This window comes from Colletes gigas, unplaced genomic scaffold (assembly GCF_013123115.1).
Source record: "Colletes gigas isolate AHSC1104 unplaced genomic scaffold, ASM1312311v1 Colletes_gigas_Sc00006, whole genome shotgun sequence".
Classification (NCBI taxonomy): Eukaryota; Metazoa; Arthropoda; class Insecta; order Hymenoptera; family Colletidae; genus Colletes; species Colletes gigas.
In genome coordinates, this window is record NW_025106635.1 from 7,062,318 (window position 1) to 7,085,094 (window position 22,777).

Below are 22,777 nucleotides of genomic sequence, written 5' to 3' on the forward strand. Positions count from 1 at the left end.
AAGGTATCGGGAGTACCCCGGTTCGAATCGACGGAGCGTTCTCGTGTCGTGAAGTTGCATGGTCCCGAGCAATGGCGTATCGAGGATCAAGAAATCATGTATCCCGGACGGGTAAAAGAGCAGGCTGACCAAAAACGTTCCCGCGGTCTGTTTTCTTGATTAATTTCTGTGGCCGTAGCGCTAGAACGAGGATCATTGGCATACACACGTACGAGGCATATGTAGATCGAGTTCAGGTATCCCGGCGTTATCTTGGACGCGGGTCTAGTCGTATCGGGTCGGCCGGATGCGTCCCGTATCGCGGCGATCCCGTTGCCGGCAACGTGGCTAGTTAGAAGAAAGGGATCCCGTGAAAGGGAAGAAGGGGCTGAATGACACGGTCACCGAAAATGACAGGTACACGGCTTCGAAGAGCCGTGGACGTGGGGCCGATATCGCAACCGCATCTGACACAAACCATGGTCGGCCAGCCCCGTCGTCTCGTCTCGTACCCGAGCTCTCTCTTACCTCTCTGCTCCGGCTCTCTCGTGTCTGCCTGCCAATATGCCTACCTGTCAACACACGCTGCATTCAATTAACTCGGGGACCAGCGCCACGCCTGTGTAATGACGCGGAAATCTAACTTTACCCACCCCCAACCACCACGTCGCGCGATCCTACGCGACAGATCAGCGGCCACGAACGACGACCTCTTCCTCCTCCCGCCGCCCCGTTTTGACAAGCCACGGTAGAAACCCTCGGTTATCCCTGCCAACGACCATCTCGGAGCTTTCGACCCTCGCCCCTCCGCGAAAAGACATTTCGAGCTCTATGGGAAACGAAAAATTATCGCACAGTTCCTTAACTCTGTTGATATTCCTCCAAGACATCTCTAAGGGTCAATTTCATCCCTCTGTCTTAGGGGTGATTGTTGTTACTAATTTATTACACTTAACCCCTTGACCTACGATTCACAAGGAATGACCACGAAAAAGATTTGATTTTAATACATAAGATTTGAAACTCCAGGAATACCAAGCAAAGGAATAGTAGATTCTTCTGTTGTTTGCTCAGTATTTCTACGATTCCTCTAAAGCATCGAGCAGTACCTCGGCTCGCTATCGGTACAAATTTCGAACAGGAGTGCAAACAACGCACGGTGAACACAGGAGAACCATAATCCTGCAATCTATGCGGCGAACGGTAGGAACGCGAAATCAGCAGATCGGCGAAGATTACGAGAGAACGGAGATAGCCGTATCTATTATCCGCAAACACACCCGGGATCTCGGCGTTTACTATCGAACCGAGGAATTAAGAAAGCTTAGCAGGCGTAGATTAATTTAAAATCGGTCTTTATCGGAGGCACTGCGCACTTCCCGTTATCTTAACGCTTACTGATAATGCGATATTTCTTGAAGAAACCCGCGAATGCCTCCACGGCAGGTGGTTTCAACGAAAATTACAGATCGAAAACAACATTCCCAATATTTCGATTAAAACTAAATTTAACGCTTCGTTGATTTTATCGAAACAAATTTTTCTAACGCGTTAAATCGAGGTGGTGGAACTGGCTACGTATCCAAAGCTGGAAGAACTAATAAGGTGCTCGATATTATTATTAACAGACCCGAAATCGACGATCAACGTGTGTATTCGAGGCTTGTTCGCGAAGGAACGAAAATTACACCGCGGTACCAGCCACCCCTTGGTTCGACGCGTCCATTCATTAACACTTCATATCCCGTTGCGACGTGCTGGTAACGAGCCTGTCATAATTACCGCGCTAACTTTATTACTGCGGATACACGCTCTCCTTGCCCGGGCTATGATACTCGTGCGTCATAGGGCAAATCGAGCGCGTACCCCTTCGCTGGGAAACACACCAACCCTCCGATGTTGAATTTAAAAATCTTATCGAACGCTTCGAGTCGTTATTCGAAACAACGTATATTTACATTCGTCCCTGTAAATTAATATTCCACTTCCTTTTTCATAACGATCTTGGCGTAACAAAAATATTTAAGCGGGCCACAATGTGTGACTAGAGAAATTTGTCAGCGGAACACTATAGACGTTTAGGTACGCGAGTTCAACGGAACCATTACTTCCAGGAATCATTGGAAGCAAGAAAAGCGCGCAAAGAACGCAACAACACGCGAGCGTGCGAGTCTATTCCTTTAAACTTAAAACACCCGAAGCAATTTTTGCCAATGGTACGGCTCGCATTGCTTAAAAAAGACTACTTAGGCGCAATCGTCCATCTCGAAAAAGGCAATTTACGATCCCGAAGCGCTCGAATCGCTGTGCAGCAGCACGAACGAAGAAATTCTAATCCGATTGAAATCGTGCGAGTCGAACATTGGCTACCGTTTGCACGCACCCTTCCACCTACGATGGCTAATTACATTTATTCAATATTTACGATGATACGATCAACATGTAGACCGAGCCAGCCCCGTGAGTCAGGTTGAATGAAACGGCATATCGAGCATTGCAAAGTCATTCCCCGACGATCGAACAGTTTCGTTGCCTCCGACGATTCACGCTGCTCCTTTTCACGCCCCCGCGACACCATTTTATTACACGTTTTCACCGAAATAGAATACGTCAGCAACTTCGAAATTCGAGGCTAAATTTTTCGTTTACCAACCCTCTTTCGGACTCTTACGGTGTTCGTAACTTGCAGGGAAAATGTCCGAATTAGATTCTCCACTTACCCCATGGGGAAACAGAAGGAGATGGGAAACGCGTGCATTTGCGACGAGATCTCCGTCGTATTCGTAAATATATTCGATTACGGTGGCGTCGGTGTTCGTCGAGCGGTAAGAGCCCGCACAGTTAGAGCAGCAATCGAGCAACTCTCATGCTGAATGATCGATGACTCCATTGTGCGGGGTTTCCCATGTCCCTGGTACGATTTCGTACGAGCAGCGTACAAAAAGCAGGGCGCCATTTCGAAAATGGGCGGAATTATGGAAAAATTCGGGGTGGAAGATCGATCGGCTCGTCCGCGCTGAGATTTCGTTCGCGTGCAATCCGATACCCCTTGAATTTAGATCTTTAGACTCGACGACAGTCGCAATGACAGTGTTCGAGAAAACCATCTGGACGACGTTCGCGCGAGGATATCCAGTTCAAAACACCGGACGAATATTCTTCAACGATCTACCAAGAATCAACATTCTCAAGAATCTTTTCGATTTTTATCGACTACGCTTTATCGTTGATTGAAAACAAATTCAACGATACGTTGGAACATTTCAAGAACGATAAGACTTTATGCGCGATAAGGCTTCGAGAAAAGAGTTCTCGAGTCGTCGATGGGTTTTTCTATGAATTTCTCGTTTAATTTCTGAAGTTTGCGCAGAGCTGGTGAGATATTTTGCAGCTTCGATGCTTCGTTCACGATCAATTGACACGGGTGGCCAGAGGGGGAGAGAGGAGAGGCAGAAATCCGTGGTCCACTTTCAAGAGACACGTCGAGGACGATAAATAGGAGCTAAACAACGGTTACTTTCGTTGGAAATTCGGGCGGAGCACAGGTTTGACGCGGGAAGAAGCGTGAGGTCTCTGTTCCTCGAGGGAACACCTTCAGCTTCTTCGTAAAAATTCCGCCCATCGATGCCTTTCCTCCCTTTATTTCGCCCGGTTCCTCGACTCCTACGTTTTCCTCGCAGAATAGAGACGACCTTTCGCTGGCAGCACGCTATCTATCCTTTATAAAGACGAACGTTTCGCCGGGAATCGTCCGTTCTCCCGCTGAATAGACAGCTGTCTGTCCATCAGCAACCACCCGCCGGATTGTTGTGACTGGATGCTTGACTGACAAGAACCAGACACTAAGGGCGACGCTTAAAACGCGACACTCTCGGTTGACCCACCGTAATTATTGTCGTTCGTTCTTTAAATGAAACGTCTTGGTGGCCGATTGACGCGTCGGGCTCGAAAGATTCTCAACCGAAGTCAACTGCCGTGCTCCCATCGCCAATCACACGGAATTTATCGAACAAATATTTGTCGACGAGAAGGATCCACTGATACGCATAACCGACGAAATATTTTCTTAATAACGTCTCTATCTCTCTTGAAAGTGCTCCACAGTTTCGTCGAAGAAAAATCTACGAGGAATATCTTCGGCGAGTAAGGATAGGCCCTTAAAAACGAGGACGGTTGCGTCGGGCACAAAACGAACGAGAAAAGGTTGTTTTTATCTCGGTTAAAGATGCCCGTCCAGCGTGCTCGTCTCTCCGTGAAAATTAAACAAGTAGCGGATGACGTTTTGCAGAATCCATCTTCGGCCCGGAGGGGAGAGATTCGACGTTAACGGAGGATCGATTCGGATCTCCTACGGATCTTGTCTCTGGCCGGCGAAGTGGCGTTGGGCTCTTTGGCCCGAGATTACGGTTTCGAGAGTCGGTCGCTCGATTGTCGCCCGATGAGCCGTGTGATTCCCCCGTCCAAACACCCGGTTAGTGACTTTTTAATGGAATTTCCCCGGGATCAGAGGAGCAAATTCGAGTTTAGCCGAGTCTAATGTCGGGATAAATATCAGCGCTCGGCTTTCTTTGCCAGTGCCACCCTCCGTGGTACACGCGTAAACTTTGCTCCGGGCTAATCCTCTTAAACAATTACAAAACCAGTCGATCGGTCTGGTACCTATCTTGTCGTGGCGCCACGCTGGGTTTTGACGTGGGATGAGGCACCTGCATTGTCATGCTAAGCCGCGCGGTCGCCTTGCTGCAGTTCCCTTTTATCTGCGACCAACAACATCTCGTCGTCTTACTTCCAGAAGTGTCCCGTCCTTGTCCAAGAAGTGGACCTGGACTCCGACTTGTGCTACTCCACGGTCCTGACTTCTCGCCGTGAGAATTCCCTCTATCGCCGATGCACGCTCGAATCTCTCGATACGATACAGACGACACATACTGAGAATATGCTCCTATCCAGAGAATAAATTCCTAAGTACGTTCGAAGCCATTGGTACGAATACGAACGAGCAAAAAGATTCGTAGTGTCTGATAATAGGGAACGATGATCTATCCAGAACCAGTGGACAGCAAAGCCATAAAAAAGAGTTTGTTTTATAGAAAACCAATGCACTACATATACAAATTGCAAAGATAATTAAGAAAGTATTTACCAAAAGATGTAATAATACCAGTCACGAGTTTTTTCATTACAAAAATTAGGAGGAATGTTTATAATTTGTACGATACACTAGATGCAACAATCAACTGATTTTTTTAGCTGTGTACGCGCGACTAGAACATGTCGAGACTTGATCATTGTTTACTCTACCCCTGTTATTGTTTATTTCACACTTTAAAGATAGAGCTACTGTCCGGTACTAGCAGGCAAATCAGTTAAAAATACCAAATAGGTAACCTCTTATGAAACGTGTATAAAAAATGAATCTGTTGAGAATAGATATATTTTCAATGTCTAGCATTGCGATTTTTCTCTGCTCGACGTCGACCCAGGTCGGGTCATAAAACCCATAGGTCTGCCGATCATTTGGCGACGCCTATAAAGCCGGGCTTTTTCTCCGTTTGGAGTTAGTTGTGCGACAACCCTGACCGCGGAGAAAGCCTTTCACTTAGTTTTTCGCCTCCGTGTCTTGTAATATCCATTATTATACTTTTCAATAAACCATTTTTTCTTCTGCATGTAAGCGGTTGTGTTCGATCTTTCATAACTATAGATCCTCAACAGAATCGCAGTCTTTCAAAGCCAGAACACCGTAAGATCTGAATCTCGCTCGTGACACGATTCGAAAGAATACCGCGGTGCAAACGATATCGATGCCAATTGACAACTTTATCAATGGCTCGAGGAGACGGTCGACCGATTAACGAGCATCGACGAATTAAATCGGCGAAAAGGACGGATGTAGGCCGACGAGCATAAAGTATGTACGAGGGCGTTCAGGTGAATAAGATCGGCCGACAGTGGGAATCAGAACTATGAGACGTCAGGGAAGTTCGATCAAGATGAAGATTTCCTGATCTGATGCCCGGGACAGAACGGATGTCGCGGGTGGCCGCAGGTGGCGCCCTCGATATAAGCTCTTCTGACTGAACCGCTGATACGGGACCGCTCTCCTAAAACTTTCACGGCGGAATGTGTCATCCTGTCACTGAACCCACATGGGGTACGAGACGTCCCATGGGCCCGTCACGCGTCCTTCAACCGAACTCTTCTCTGTCGGTTCCCCGAGATCCAGCCCTCGAAGATGATCGTCACTACGGTGCCCCGCCATTACGTAATATTAAAAAATTTCCGAGTTGCAACCGAGAATCGATCCAACGTCTTCGCAGCGTTCGCGTAAACAACGAATTCAGCGTTGGGATCAACCCAGTCGCAAGATCGACCCTGATCCAGATGAATTTTGCTCGAATAGTCTTTCAATTTTAAAGAACAGTAGCGTCGAAAAGTGATCTAAGTCGACCAAAAGACTGTCTACATAGTTAGGAGACTCGACAATGACGTATAGCAAATACGAGGCGATTAACAGATAATGTAACTGTCGGAAATTGTACAAGTCGAGTTTAATTTCACGCCACGCCTGTAGCCTGATCGGCTCGATCCTCCGCTAATTACGCTAGGCAACGGGAGTCTGATTACCTTCGATCAGGATTTTATTAGCTACTCAGTTGCAGATCCAGGATCGAACAGATCCAGTCGCGACGAGATCTAAAGCGTTATCGAGCCGATATCCGGCTTCGTCGGTCCACGGTGGATTACGGAGTCGCGTTTCTAATCCTGTCACAATCGGAGCAGGTTCGGCAAGATTCCGGACTCGGCACGGACCACGCGACAAACTTTCACGGCGTAGATCTTGCGGGCCGTAATTAACCCATCAGCCGTCAGAGCTTAATGAAAGCGCAGGACGTCGGTGTCCGGAGACAGGTGGGACACGCGTGTACACGAAGAGAGAGAGAGAGAGAGAGGGAGAGAGAGAGAGGGGGGGAGAGAGAGAAAACCGACCGGTTGCGAGTAAAAAAGGAGTCGGAGAAAAGAGCGCTGGCAGGCGAGCGGAGAATGACGCGTATCCGCGGCGGAGAAACGGAGGCGAGGCCCAGGGTATCCAGGAAGGTGGGTACCGAGATATAATACTCGACTACCTACCCGCTACGATAAGTGTCAACTGCAGCGTGCCAGATAAAAAAGAAGGAACGAAAAATAAAATTTAGCCCCGGTGATCCATCATGAGGCTACGGGCGCCGGACGCGCAGGCCCGGTCAGGATTGGCTGACTCCGCCCAGGAACGTTCACGTGACCAATATCGAGAACACGCCCAGTTCGAGGAAGGCAGCACCTTCTCCGGCTAGGCGTACGTAGAGCATTGCTTTTGCCACAAAGCTCAAGGGGCGAGAGAGACGCGAACCGGAGGAACAGAGACGAAAAGACCTGGACACACCAGACCCCTGCGGCTCGGTCTCACCTGCGTGCAGGCTTCGACCGTGCCGCCTTCTGCCAGTCCACCTAGCCAGTCCACTCCAGCGACCCTCGTCGACCGGATCGACGACTACGCGTCCGCTCTTTCTATTATTTTCGCGAATAACGGTCCGTTCCCGCGTCCACTGCCGCTTCGCGGAGGTGCCTCGGGATCGCTGGCGCCCGCGTCCACAGTAGTTACTCGTCCCACCAGGATCCATCGATCGCGAACCGCCGGTGATGCATTCCACATCCAGAGTGACGTAGTTCGATCCGTACGCCGCGGAACGACTCGCTAGATAAGTGTGTCTGGTCAGTGATATCGTGCGTCGCTTGTCCCGAATCGGCCGTTGGGATCGTCGTGTGCGAGGGTCGATCGGTGGCGGGTCACCGCGATGTAAATCGCGTCCACGTACGCGTCCCTCCTCCTCTGTTCCCGGGAAAACGGTGGTGGTCAACAGCAGCAGGTGGTCAATTGATGTATTCGTCTCACCGCTACGAGGATGATGATGATGGACATGGGCATGTACGGAACCTACGGCAAGCCTGACTCATACCCGAACTACATGTGCACGGGCCAAGGGAATCATCATCATCATCATCATCAGCCCGTATCCGTCGGTGGGCACGTGCCGGTCCCGGCCTCGCCGGAACTCGCACCGGCTCATTATTTCCCTCAGACCGCCGTGTCGCCTTACTCGTCCTCCTCCTCGGAGAGCTTCCTAGCCGCGGAGTCCGCCGCGTCCTCCGGCACGCCGCCCCAAGGATTCTACTCACCGACGGCCGGCGTCTTGCACGAGGACGGTTCCACCACCGCGATCATCTCCTCGGAGAACGGTCTGAGCTACACGAACCTGGACTACGCGTCCTCCTCGTCCTCCTCTTACTCCGGTCAGCCGCAACAGCAACAACACGCGAACGGATCCCACGGCTCGATCGATCCTCACCAGAGTTACCATGTCCAGCAGTCGACGTACAGGGACGATCATCACCACCATCCGATGGTACCCGGCGGACACTCGAGAACGGATCACGAGCAGCAGTTGCATCATCAGTCTTCTAGTCATCACCTCCACCATCACCACCATCACCACGAGCCCGACTATCAGATCCCGGTCGCCGGAACCACCAACTATCTCCACCAGCTACCATCCGCGGAAGATTCCTCCCTCCACTATCACTCTCAGATCCGACAGAACGACTATTCGACCCACGCCACTGGTCACTATAAAGAGGAGAACGCCGATCCGTCGGCCTACCACGTGCTACAACAACCCGGACACCCCCAGCATCCCCATCAGCACGGCCACGGGCACCACCATCAACAGCATCCCCACGGCCATCATCCTCCCCAGCAGCAGCAACAGCAACAGCTACACGTACCCACTTACAAGTGGATGCAGGTGAAGAGGAACGTGCCGAAGCCCGTCGGTACGTAGACGATGATTTATACGTAGTTCCGGGGACCAAGGAAATTAATATTCCGTGAGGGCGATCCGGTAGCCGGTCGTTAAGTTCTGTTTATCCTTTGGCTATTTTAGACCGTACGGACGCGCCTGTCCACTCTCTCGATCGCTATCTACCTGGGAATTAATGGTCGATCGGGACACGTCGAAAAGAGATCCCTTTGTACTCGCGTCGACGAGTCAATCTCGCCCCTTTTTCATCCGTGCTTCCTCCGTAGCTGTCTGCCCTCTCAATTCGACTTAGGTATTTAAATAATAAAATATCGATGCACAGCCGTTGGGTAGTCGGAAAAGAACCTGTTTTCTTACGATCGCCGCGAGTGGAATCGATAGGGAAACGCGACCTTCTTTTTCCCATAAATTTCTGGAGTCGATTGCCGTTGGTCAACGGGGAGTTCTTGGAAGCGCAATTTGTAACGTTTAAGTCGCGACACGACCCAATTGTGGCTCGTTGAGGACACTTTACGCGAGCTCGTCCATAGAGCACGGGCCCCAATCGAACTTCAGTGGTTTTCGCTTGGGTGGTGAATTCAATTAAGATTGACGGACAACTGAAATGTGACGTACGTTGTTGGCCGACGACCTGGTGCCTTTGAAACGCACACCATACGTAACGAGATTAATAAAACGTGACGCGTAATTCCGGTTCGTCGGAGTCATTAATTCTGCACGTGCTTTTCGATCGCGACCCGCGACGGTCGCCGATTAATCCTTTGTTACGCGTTGCTTTGTGCTTTATTTATCGTTATCGATCTGCTCGTCGTAGATAGGACCCGGTTATTTGTAAACATTTTAACCGGGACCCGTACCTTTCACTCCCAGCGATCAAACGATCGGAATCGGCGAACGTTCGCGATCGGTAGAGGGATCGATAAGGGGTCATTATCGAGGCAGAGATCGAATCTCGAGATGTTTGAAAAATTCCTGAAAATCGTAAGGAAAATGGAGAAACGGTAGCAAGGAATAAGTAAATGCTGGGGTCGAGTAATGCCCGGGTACGAAAAAGGCACGACAACCGTTGAACCGAGTACGAATCATTATATACGAGATTCGATACACTCGATGATAAGAGGCTTTTCCTGAGATACGACGAAAATTTATCGGTATTTATACTGTCATCCCCCCCACCCATTCAAGAGTTGTTTAGCTCCTATTTACGCCTATACGACAATCGTAAACGCGACTGATAAGATTATGCACACGAAACCAGTGTAGAGGAAGATACTAGAGGTTTTACGAGAATATCGTACTGGGACGATCATAAATCAACCGCTTGCAAACTGCTCGTCGCCTATCTTTTGCCTACAAACGACTTGATTACCGTAGTAGGATAGGCATACTCGAGACGTTTCAATTCCGACCATCGAGTATGAAGCTTTTGGTCAAATCTTGATGGAGGAAAAATTTTGTAAAAGAATGAAGTTACTCGAGAATTGTGGATACACGGATTAAACCTGATCTTGTCAAAATTATCTGGGAAAATAAACCTCTAATTACTTCGAGTACATCTGTACTAATTATAAAATACAAAGTCTTCTGCTCGCCAATTTAATTAGAAACACCACTTTTATCGTTGGATGTGAAAACTATATTAAAACTCAAGAAAAATTATCGGCTTAAAATATCAAGAGACTTTCTATTCCATATCAGATTGCAAGAAAAGCAGACAAACAAGTTATTATAAAACTAATTAGTAGAAACGTCCAACGTTTCATTAACTTGACAGTGATTCGTAAAATTTCAAGTTTCGGTCTAAAGAACCTAAGATATTTTCTGGTCACGTATCTCTGTATTATAAAAATATAGAAGCAATGCTCGAAACTTTTATTAGCAAAATATCGCGTAAAAGGAGCCTCGGAATTTTTTAACAAAAATACTACGAAAATGTCGATCTCAGATTGTTTACAAATACGAAGATCAACTCGCGGAAAAGTATTATTGCGTACAAACACGATTTATCGCTTACGTTGGATTTAACGATAGTTACGGAGATATTGGTAAGCCCTGATAAGATTCGCGCTTAGGAACGAAATACTTGCACTCGAATTATCAGATTATTTCGGGAGACGCGAGGCGATAAGCGATAGCGCGCCTCTAAGTTTTAATTAAAAAGCGATACACTTTTGCTGAATTTTTGAAAATACTTTATCATTGGATGTCCATTTGTCTGAGAACAAAAAAAGGAATAAGATAAAATGATTTATACCGAATGCGTCGTATTAGCATTGGCTACCGAAGTGGTAGAACGTCTGTAATTTGCGCAAACGCATCTAATTATAAACGTCGAAGCGTAACACATTTCATCCGGTGGGGAACATAAGTTCAGTTGTAAATCCTTAAGACTGTATGAATAAATAAAACACCCTCGTTATCGCGTTCAAATCGCTAAAATTCCGGCGATTTAGATGCGATTTCCGCGCCCGATCGAGTCGCTCGCCGAGACGTAAAAACATTTTTCGCGTCGAACATTTAACGGCACATAATAACCCCGGCAATTTAACGACCATTTACATAAAACGAGAAACTGGAATACGATAGCTTAACGTTGCACCGGTAGAATTTTAATGATTAATCAATATCGATATGTTAATCGAACGCGTATCAACAGGTATGTTTTATAGATTTATTTTACATGCGGCGGGGAACATAATCGAACCAACAACAGGTTCCATGAAAGTTATTATTTATTGTCGCGCACGATCGACGCATAACACGCATAACTAACGTATTGTCCGCGGTCACGACACGCGTAAATAATTGTGCAACGTTTAAAACAATTGCTTGTTCGCTCGTAATTAGAAAAACAGCTGAACTCGGTGGTAACAGGATTTTAAATGTATCGTTTCTGATGTTCGAATTAATCGTTCGATCGGATCGTCGTGGGATCGTTAGGGACGCGATATGAGATACGAGAGGAAAGTATCGTATCGCGAATCGTTGGAAAAGCGGGAAGACAGGCGAGGTTCCCCTAACTCGGTGCTAATTTGCTTAACAGCTACGGGGCTCGAGGCAATCGCCGGGTTCCGAGAGTGACTGTAAAGCCTAGCCGTTGAATGGAGCTTGTCAGGATTACCAGCGTTTCACTTAATAGCTCATTATAATCAAATTAATAATACCAGTCGAGAAGTAACAGAGGGTGACGCTTATTACGCCAGAACATGCAAACGAAAGTGTACCGCCTCCAGACCTAACCTCTTTTCCATCTTGCTGGCTACTTTCCATCTGCGTTTTTTATTCGCATGCAGAAACGGAATGAGCCCGGACACTCATCGCCAACGCGAATAGCCGTAATTCGCGGTTACGATTCATTTTTCGTATTATCGATGTATCGAGACCGCTCGAGAGGCTCTTTTTCCCCCCGATTACAATAAGATCCCCTCGAACCGATCAACCGATCGACTAAATCTGAAGCAACAACGAGCAATTTGTATTTTAATCGCCAGAGAACGTTACACGTTCATAGATATGGCTGTAAAAGATAGTCGAAAGGAGGATTTCAATGTACGGCAACTTTACAAATTTATTTCTCGTGTCCGCGTCGTAGGAATCAGCCGCGGGGGTTGATACAATCGAAATAACAAGATGGGCGGAGCAGAGAAGTGGGGAGATTTCGGTAGATTTCGGTTGGTGAAGTTTTTTGGTTGGCCAGGATCTCACAATAGGTCTGCTTTTTCCCTCCGTGGCTCCATAATGTGTTCCAGGGGGTCCAGAATAGAGGGTCTCTATGGGGACGCCCGACGCGGACCACCCTTCACGGGGTCAGGGAAACTGGGAGAAAAAGGGAGGGGATGAAGGGCGAGAGAAGGAAACGGAGGAGAGACGAGCGTCGCGGCGCTGTCAGCCCTCCCGATTTATCATACGAGACTCGATTTCTTCTCCCTATAATCAATAGCGAGATTGGCGATACAGCGTAGGAGAGAAAAAAGGGCGGAACAAACAAGCGACCCTTCGTACGAAGCAATTCGTAATTCCACGCATTCACGACGCCCTGATGGAAATGGAGAAGTGTCATTCACTCGATTCGCGACGTATGCATATTTTCTTTATACCGGTACCGATCGTTATATTCGTTATATTCATCCCTGCGTTTGATACTGTTTGAACTTACCGGCGCGTTTAGCGTGAATTAAGTATCACGCGAAGGCGTACGAGCCCAGTTACGGCCAAGTTATGCCCGTCGACCTCGCGGACGTGTTTGTGCCATTTCACCAGTTTTACGGCATATTTCACGTTACTTATGAATAGAACAAGCAACCGCCTCGATTGCACGCTTTTCGTTCGTCCACGAGCGTCGGTCGTTTCGCGTTCGATCGCGTACACCCGCTTGGGCTCTTGCTTTACGACGTCGCGTCACGTATCGCAGCCAACCTCCAACTTGGCTTTGTCAATCGCACGGATTTTTTATAAAAAAAATCAGCCCGAGTGCTGTGCATCGCGACCGCGAATTTCGAGGGGGGCTCAAGGTGTAGTTTGAGCTCGTCTCTGGCCGTTTCGACGTTTCTAGCGAGGGGATGTACTTGATAATACGGTCCTCATTGTTATCAAGTATTCGCAATAATTAGTATCGAGAATATTATTGGAAAATAAAAGGCAGCCTTGCTGGATTGTCTGTATTGCCTTATCGAATTATTTTTGCCCGCGGATCATTGTTTCGTGCACTATTTATTAGTGCTGCATTCGTTACTATTATTCCTGTTCTATGAGTTTCAAAGATACAGCACTCGTTTGACTCAAACAGTAAAAAGTTAGGAATTGTTAAAAAATAAAAAACAGCCTCGCTGGATTGTCTGGATCGTCTTGATATTAGGGGTTAATACCGATCAGTACTCTGAACATTCTGTCAAACAGGATATAGAAGCGATTGAAACAGTGAAATGTAATACAAAATTGATTGCAAAAATATCGAATTATTTTCGTCTGTGAATCACTGTTTGATACTAGAAGATACAGCACGATCAATTACAGACGATTCATTTAACTCGAACCGTAAAAAGTTACTAATTGTGCTCGATGTCCGTACTAATTAGCGCCCGCTACCGTCGCTACTATTACTCCTGATGAATTGTAAATGCAATTAAACGGATATTAAACACGGCGTAATTGATGATTACCGACACAGTAGTCTCGTTTCTTAGAATGTATCAGGGAATGTATCAGGGGCAAAAAGAAAAGTAAAACGTCGGGAACGATCGTTTCGAGTCACGACCAAAAATTTCCCTTTCGGAGAGTCTGGCGATCGAGTATTGGAGAAACAATTACCCGTAGGCCCGCAGACCTCATACGGAGTTATGCTCGAGGACTAAAAAAAAAGGAAAAAAAACGTTAGCCTGTAAGAATCGCGCGAGTAGGAGAAAGAAAGGCGAGGCGAGGCAAGAAGCGAAGTGAAAATGAGCGTGAGGTAAAGAGGTTGGCCGCGAAGGGAAAATAAAGAGAAGGAAGAAGAAGAAGACGATGAAGAGAGTAGGTAGGTCGTTTTGCGAGCGTAGGTAGAGCGTGGAGCGACTGACCAGGCGGACGAAACCAAGCAAGCCAAGCAAGCCAAGCAAAGCCAAGCAGGCAGCGTGTTGCGGCGCAGCTAGGGCCGTCGGCGGACGCGTGAGTGAGTGGCCGATATCTCGCGAGGGGATCAGAGGATCGTTCGCGTGTTTCCACCCGGGCTGCCACCCGCCGAACCTGGCAACCCCGGATCCCGCAACTCCCGCAACAACCCTGCCGCCTGCCTAAGTAACTGACTCTCCCTTGCTACGGCCCTACCTCGAGCCCCCCGACCGACCGACCTGCGCCCACCGCGCACCCCTTCGCAGCCACCGGTCTGACAATCACCAACCCTGTCCACGTGTCTCGCTCACGGTGATTTTCATTTCCGCGGGCACTTCACCGACGATATATCGCACCCCGAGAGGCACACGGCCCCGACGAAAAAACTTCGCGCCTACCAGCCGCTGATACGCGTCGTCACCCAACCAGTACCCGGACGCCTGGCGTCTCCCGGCTGACGAAACGGCCGAACTTGAAAAGGAGAACACGTACACGCGCTTTTCTTTTATTACCGATACGTGACTCCGGACCAGGGAAGGGGGCAAGTAATAACTGTTTCTGGGAAATAAATAAAAGAGTGCAACCTGAATAGAAGCTTGTTTTATCATCGGAGGTCCTTGAAAATAGAGCCACCCCCTTCGAGAGTTGAGAAATTGGCCTTGAAAAAAATTAATGTCCATCGTATGCACGTGTCACGAGATATCTAAGAATGTTTTTTTGTTGCTCGGGATTTCTCACTCGGTCGGTTGAAATTGATTCGCGTACGAGTAAACAGGTCGCGCAGGTGAACGTAGCCCGAGCAAATACGACAGATCGAGCCGAGGCCAATAAAAATGAATTTCTTAATATGCCAAATCGACTGGCCTCGAGGCCATAAATAAAGTTGACTGCACGCAATCGTTCGGCACGTAGATCACAGCGAGAAATTCAAATTTCGACCTTAGCAAAAGTCAAATACGACCACAGCGAGAGCCAAATATAACGGAAAATTAATTTCTTTGGCGATTCGCGTCGCCGAAAAAAATATGTTTATTCCCAAGTTTGTGCAGCTCGAACGACAGTGCATTCTGTGAGAAAAAGTTGTTGGGCAAATTCACGAGGAGAAAGGTCGTGGAAGTTATCGACAAAGCAAATGCAAATCGTGATACGCCTAATTTTCAGCGGGAAACGCTTGTAGCGCTGCTAGGACACGCACGCTGCCGTTTACGTATCGCAAACACGGCCAATGTGAATCTCCAGTGTACTCTGAGATAAACGGTATTCCTTTTTTAAATGCAACTTCTGCATTTTTAATTATAGTACCAACTATGCTCTGACGAGCATAAAGAGGGGAGAGTTATGCCTTTGAAGAACTTTGCTACAGGTCAGAAGTGACCCAACGTCCACCCTTTATATTAAAACAGAACGGAGGTGGCTCGATCAAAACCAAATAAAAAATTTTACGATTACAGACAAGGTTACGATACTATTTATATGGGAATACAAAATCGAGGACGCTGGAAACTATGCTCCTCGATCAACATATTTTTTCAGTTAATAAATATATTTGTATAAAAAAGATTTGTTCTTGAAGCGTATATAAATATGCAAACATTGCGAAAAACTGTCGTCGATGATGTTTCGAAAAAAATATTCATAAAGATGATAAAAACGTTTTCGTTTCACAGAGATCTCGCGGTCTGAGATCGGAACAGTGCCCGTCTCTCGCAGAGTGAGGTAAACTCGAGAGGAAATCTTATTAAGGATGTTTCAGGCCGCGTAATAAGTTAGCGAATTTATTGGTTTTAATCGTCGACCGTTCCATAGATTCTCACGCCTACCGTGGACGGTAACGATATCGTAAAACATCGTTTCTTTTTCGCTGGAAAGCGATTCGTGATTCTAGGAATTCGCGATATAGCCGTACCCTGGGTGCGCAGTTCTCGCGCTTGCGGATTTAATACCGAGCTCGCGAAAGCCTGTCGCGAAACCCGGCTCGTTCGTTTGCGGACTAACAAGGCATCCGTTGAACGGTAATACGGAATATCGGGAGTCTTAACGAGCCTCGTAAAACCGTTATTGTTACTTGAACGGCATCAATAGCGCTATCGTGTTTTACTGTTACGCGCGTTCTTTGTAATAAAGTTCCTCGCCGTACGTTGACGCTCTTCGGGACGCTCGCGGAAACGCTCGCCCGTTGGTTAGCGAGCGATAAATTCCGTTTGCAACTAACAAACTCGAATCGAACCTGTTCTCCACTCCGTATGGACATCGACGTTCCTATATTTAGGACCGTTCGAGTATTTTATCAAGCTCGTTATCAAGATACGATAATAAGTTCGTTTCTAGAAGTCTTTGTTTACAACTGTATTTCATGGACTGAGTTGAAATAGGATTCGAGTATTTTTGAAATTGTCTGCCCGACGCTCCTTAATTACAACGTTCGATCCATTAATTCCTCACCCTCTGGTTGCAATCGCTTACCGATACGATACGTTATCGCGTTTGTCGGGCAATCAGATGTTATTTACGCAAACAGCTGTATTTCGAGGATCGTATACTTCGGTTTTTGTCTTCTATGCAATTTACCTTTACCGTGTCAAATATTTATCCAAAGAAGGGGGGTACATCGGTTGGCGTTATAGCGTGTAATCGGATGTGGAAATCAGATAGGTTCAAATACAGCTGGATCCTGACGGGCTCATGGTTTTTTCTCTCCAAATGTCCTGTTGGGGTAACCGTATAAAACTCGATATCGAAACGAACGTTTCAAGGTAACGAATTAGAATTTTTGAACGAGAACGACGATGCTCGCGAAAAGGCGGAAATTTTCGAGAAACGAAGAAAATCCGAGGAGGGATCACGGTGCCCCGATCGAGAAGCATCTTTCCGGTAACATAATACCGAAGGACCTTGTGGTTGCTCGCACACACAATCATCCCCCGCTCCCTGCTCCTTTACGTCATCTGCACCGTGCCTCCTGGCTTTTAGCCTTTGAATAATATTTGAATTGCGTAATGCTCCTCTAAAAGGGGGTCGTTACCGCATAAGGGGCAGATGATCCCGTGTGATCAACGGATTAGTTTCTTTCGGGCATGCGATTTTATCGAGGAAATTAAGAAAGCTGCCATGGGAACAAATAATATTATGGTTTCGTCTGACGACGTCGCAAGAAATAATTTCATCAAGGGCGTAACTCCAAGACGGAACAAAATGGGGCACTTGTCTCCCCCCGGCTGTTTATAAATAAATTCTAAATTCAATGTCGATTAATTCTGACTACGCCCTTGGCGATATTGCGATACTCGGAGCGCCTGGAATTAAACGTCCGCTGTAAAATTTAGTGCCCCGCGTAAATTAGATATAAATAATGTTAATATAATCAAAAACGAAAATCTACGTAGTTATCGTAAAAGTTCGCGATTAATAAAATTACACGAGCTATACGTTGATATACGGTTCTATTACAGAACACAGATGTCTCCCCGAAGAATCCAGATGGCGAATAAAATTTAATGAAGCCCCAAAGGGGTCGAAATCGTTTATAATCCCGCGCAAGATATTACTCGCGACGTTATTGTACGTCTAGATGGTACTTATTGTATTTTTTCAACGTACGAATAAATTCGAATTCTTCGTTTAATAAGCACGTCCTGACGAGAACCGGATCGCGAGCAGGAACTGTAACTCACAGCCAGACTAGCCTTAATGTTTTCATACGCCTCGATCTCGATTCGTCTTTCCTCTTCTGTGTCCAACCCTCCTCCGATTCGATCTCTCTTTTTTACTTTTATTTTCAGTGAGATTCTCGATCGTCGGCGCAGCGCAAAAGGGATATACAAGACAGTATCCACTGTACGTTCACGTACTGGAATTCAACCACGATGCTCGCGACTAAAAATGCAAAATTAAAGGACTCGCTGAAAATTTTCTATACAATTTCCTTGTACTGGTGTATTCATCACTGTAATCGTTCAAGTACCAAACTTGTGCCCCATTTATCAGAATTAAATGACAAATTATCTCTCCAAATCAGACGAAAACAGCTGAAAAAAGGAGTCGAAATATTTAAGGGGAGCTGTAACTAATGCCTGTGTTAAATTCCGTTGGTAAAACCAAGAGAATCGTGTGAACAAATTCGTTATTTATTTTCCATAAATATATCCCTTAGTCTGCGTTCGAGCGTAACTGGCGCAGAGGCAGGGTTCCCTTTCGAAACGAGGTGTAAAAATTGGAAATTGTTCGCGCGGTACAATTTGACGTCCGCGAGCGTAATCTACGTGCCTTTTCCCTCTCTCGTCAATTTCCTACGCCCTCTCTCCCTTCATCGTTTCAGTCGTTTTCACTCGCAGGCACCGCGTAAAATAATAATATTAAGCCAGGTGAGATTTAATCGGGGGCCTTTGAACGAAGCCGGACTGGCATGCATGCTTCGAAATCGCAGCTTGGTGTTACCGGTGTGTTAACTCGCGCGCGCGCACGCCCACAATCTACCGTTGCACACGCACGTGTGCGAGAATCACATTCATGTTTGACGGCGAGCTTGAGTGTACTTGGTAACGTGGGATACGATGGTTTGTTCTTTCGAACGAATTATAAAAACACAAATCGAATTTTAATACAATCTTAACGGAGCCTATTCTCGAGAAAAAAGATTGTTCTCTCGTAGACGTGAGAATAAAAACATTAAAAATACGCATAAATTCATGGGCTGAGCTCCGATGACATCTTGGATAAATTAATCGTAAGTTTTAAACAAGGTTCACGAGGTGCCCCGATCGGAGCAGCGAAGAAAGCGCATGTAGAACCACCCCTTGAAAAATAATTAACATTGTCAAAGAGCCCCTTCGCGTTATCGCGGTCTTTAATCCATCGTAATCTGTCTATTCCTTTATTCCGTCACCTCTCACCCTTTTCCTCGACGCGTCGTCCTGTTCCCATTTGCTTCCAGGACGAATAATTTCCGACCCCCGATACACGTTCGCCATTTAACGTTTTATATCCTCCGAGCAAGATACGACTTTCGAAAACATGTATTACTCTCCTACAATTATAGAATTCGAAGATGTAATCCCGCCTTAAACGCCGACGTGAATAAAAATATTGTTTTCCAAGTTTTACAGAAACTGGAAATATTGGTCCGGGGAAACAGAAAATAGCGCCGAACGATCGCGGCGTTTTGCATCTGCCGCGATGCTAAATAATTTTAACGGATGTTATTAACGTCTGTCGTAACGAGGGAAATTCTAATTACCGCGGAGCCCCGGTAGCGATTAATCGAAAGTGATTTGTTCATTCCGCTCGAGTAAGTGTTTCTACGATCGGCCCGACGCTCGAGATCTGTGTTTTCAGAAATGAAATCGGATGTACGAGCTGATTGCATCGCGAGCCAAGAGCACACGGGCGTGTGTCGCGCGAGTTTTATCGATTATGTACTCGGTGACAAGACAGTGTACAAGTTAAACGACTTCTGGCTTCTACACCGTCTTCCCCGCGCTAAAAGAAAACTGCTGAAACGTTATAACTATTATTAATTCGTAGCGATCGATATTGTACAGCGTCTCGGGATGATATTTCAAATAAAATTTCATTCGTAAATAAATCTGTATCCTCTTGTTGCGTTTCGATCCTTTGATAAGGGAACTACGTTTCGAGCAAGAGTGTATTTTGAGGCAAAGTCGTTCCCTGAAATAAAAACGCGACGGCCAAAGTCCAAAGGAAAGTTCCAACGAGGCTAATGATTCCCGACTACGCCGGGCTAGGGAGATCCATAGAAAATCAACGGGAACGCGTTCTGTTCTCCCGTTAAGGTGCTAAATTGATGAATGAGTCGCGAAAACGGGAAACATTTCATCGTATCGCGCCGGCCTTGGCTAATAGAACTTGTCCAACTTGATTATTCGGGCTCGAAGATGCGTGAGGTTAATGGCGATGGGCGAAGTTGCGAACGCGTTGTTTAAGTGACTGATGTTTTCGTTTAATTCGAAGGATCCTCGCGATTCCGATGTTCGTTGCATCGTTCGAGCGAAAATTAAAATGTAAAAACATAATCTACGACGAACTGAGCACGCGAAACGATACGGCAAACACCGGGTAAAAAAGATGTGGCTCTAAGGCGGTGCCTTGACAGTTTCGTCCACCCTCTGCCATTAAGTAAATTGACTTCCACATACCGGCGGACTAAATAACAATCTAATTTCCATAATGCGTAAACGACGCCACCTTTTTTCATCGGGACGCATTGCTTTTCGCTACCCTCTACCGCTGCATCGTCTTCTCGCGAAGCTCTGCGACAACCAAGACGCGCAAACAAGCCCTGGTGAAGTTGGAAAATTCTAATCGCCTTCCAGAACCTCCTCGTAGGTTGGTCGATGACCAACGTGGCCGGTCGATAAATACGGGCGAAGTAAAATGACGTAACGATCTACCCTTGACATTACGTTAACAGCTGACGCAATTTGATACAGATTTAGGGCTTAACCCTATCGGTCCACCTTAGTCGGAGAGGTTTGCTCCCGTGGACACTGACCAGCTGTGTTGAACAACAAACGGCTGTCCGTCGAAGGAGCAGAGTTAAGCCTAATTCCGCGTATATTGCCTCTAACCTTTACGATGGACACGTTGGGCACGCACATCGGGAATTAACGTCCATAAGGAGGCTGGGGGGCAGGAACGTAAGCCAAACGTGCATCCCTCTACGCGTCGCGAGTATTATTCACTGAATTCTTGACCTTTCGAAACCTTAATTAAACTAACACCCCCCCCTGGTACTGCTATTATATACATCGCCAAACGTATACTCGCGCTAAAATTGATTATATCCGAGTATTAATAATTTACTAAACTTACCCTGAATACCAAAGTATAAAACATTGCATAAATAATATCGACCGTAAAGTTATTGTCGAGACCATGAGAAAGGCTGAGACTTACATTTTCTGTTGCAGCAGGAAAGACGAATCCAAATGTGGGCGAGTTCGGTGGTAGCACGATCAGGGGTACGACCGTATCCACGTACTCCAACACCACGAACGGTCCCGTGAGCTGCCTTACCGGCGGTCCGTTGGTCGGCATTGCAGGTGGATTCAACAATACCGGCCGTACCAACTTCACGAACAAGCAGCTTACGGAACTCGAGAAGGAGTTTCACTTCAACAAGTACCTGACCAGGGCAAGGCGTATCGAAATAGCGTCGGCGCTGCAACTGAACGAAACGCAAGTGAAAATTTGGTTCCAGAACAGAAGGATGAAGCAGAAAAAAAGAATGAAGGAGGGTCTGATACCTGCTGAGAACGCAACCATAGCGCCGCTCGGCGGTGCCAGGAGTAGCAGTAATTCGCCGACTAGTTCTTCTAGCCACGAAGCCGGCGGTCTTGGTTTATCGAATTTTACCAGCGACAATAGTCGGGAATCCCCGCCCTCCTCCACGAAAGATTGACGCGTTCTTTGCTGCAGCAATGAACGAATTTATGGTCTACGACTTAGCGACGATTGGTGAAAGTCGAAAGAGAATTAACTTATTTCAAATTTCCCGCAAGTCGAATGGTAATTCGAGTCGGTACACCTGCTGCAGCAACGATCGATAATCGCTACCCCGGACGGACGATCAATTATAACAAAATTAAAAGGCTACACGTGAATCGTTCTTGTAATAATGTAACACACCGTTTCCCGATGATCTTGCAAATCAACTATTAAAATTAATCGAACATAGAATAGAGATTCAACGACATATATAACAACTGTACGAGCTATTTATTTTGTTTCTAATTTGTGTATGCCGCGACGGCAATATTAATAGAATCGATCTGCGAGATTGATCGTTGAAATCATCCCGCAAGGTTACCATATACCTCAGTTTGTGTAAATGGTATAACAATATTTATATATGTAATTATAAATACCAATGATTAAATACAGTATATCCTGTAAAAATAAAAACTGTGAAAATACTATTTTGGATGCTTACCAGTTGCATCTAGAAATTTATCTTCTTTTTGGCGAGGACAATTGTTGTTTGATGTTATCATTTCTACTCTGTTGTGTAAATAGTTTGTATCTCGTACACCTGAAAAACGTAAAATAAAACGTGAGGAAAAAAATTTAGATACTTCAAGAACCGTAAGTCGCTTCGAGCATTCTTTGTAAATTTTGTATTTTTAAAGATAAATAATTAGATATTAAAAGATTATTCTGAAACTCGTGTTACTGTAAAATATAACTAAACAGTAAGGATGATCTTCGTAACTGTGTCAACGCACGAATATATTATAGCCATATCATAATGATAGCATGATAACAGTAGTTGTGCTCCCAATTTGAATATCTTCTGTATGTATATGTATATAAAATCTAATGCAAGTCTTGCATCAATG

General features: G+C 46.2%; 1 protein-coding gene across 1 annotated transcript; it reads left to right on the plus strand.

Annotated features, from left to right (window-relative positions):
- Positions 1-7,591: 7,591 nt before the first annotated feature.
- Positions 7,592-22,327, plus strand: LOC122395565 (homeobox protein Hox-A1a). The gene is made up of 2 exons (XM_043393238.1): positions 7,592-8,850; positions 21,350-22,327. Exons 1-2 carry the CDS (start codon positions 7,923-7,925, stop codon positions 21,838-21,840), a joined length of 1,419 nt encoding a protein of 472 aa, XP_043249173.1. The 5' UTR covers positions 7,592-7,922; the 3' UTR covers positions 21,841-22,327.
- Positions 22,328-22,777: the final 450 nt, after the last annotated feature.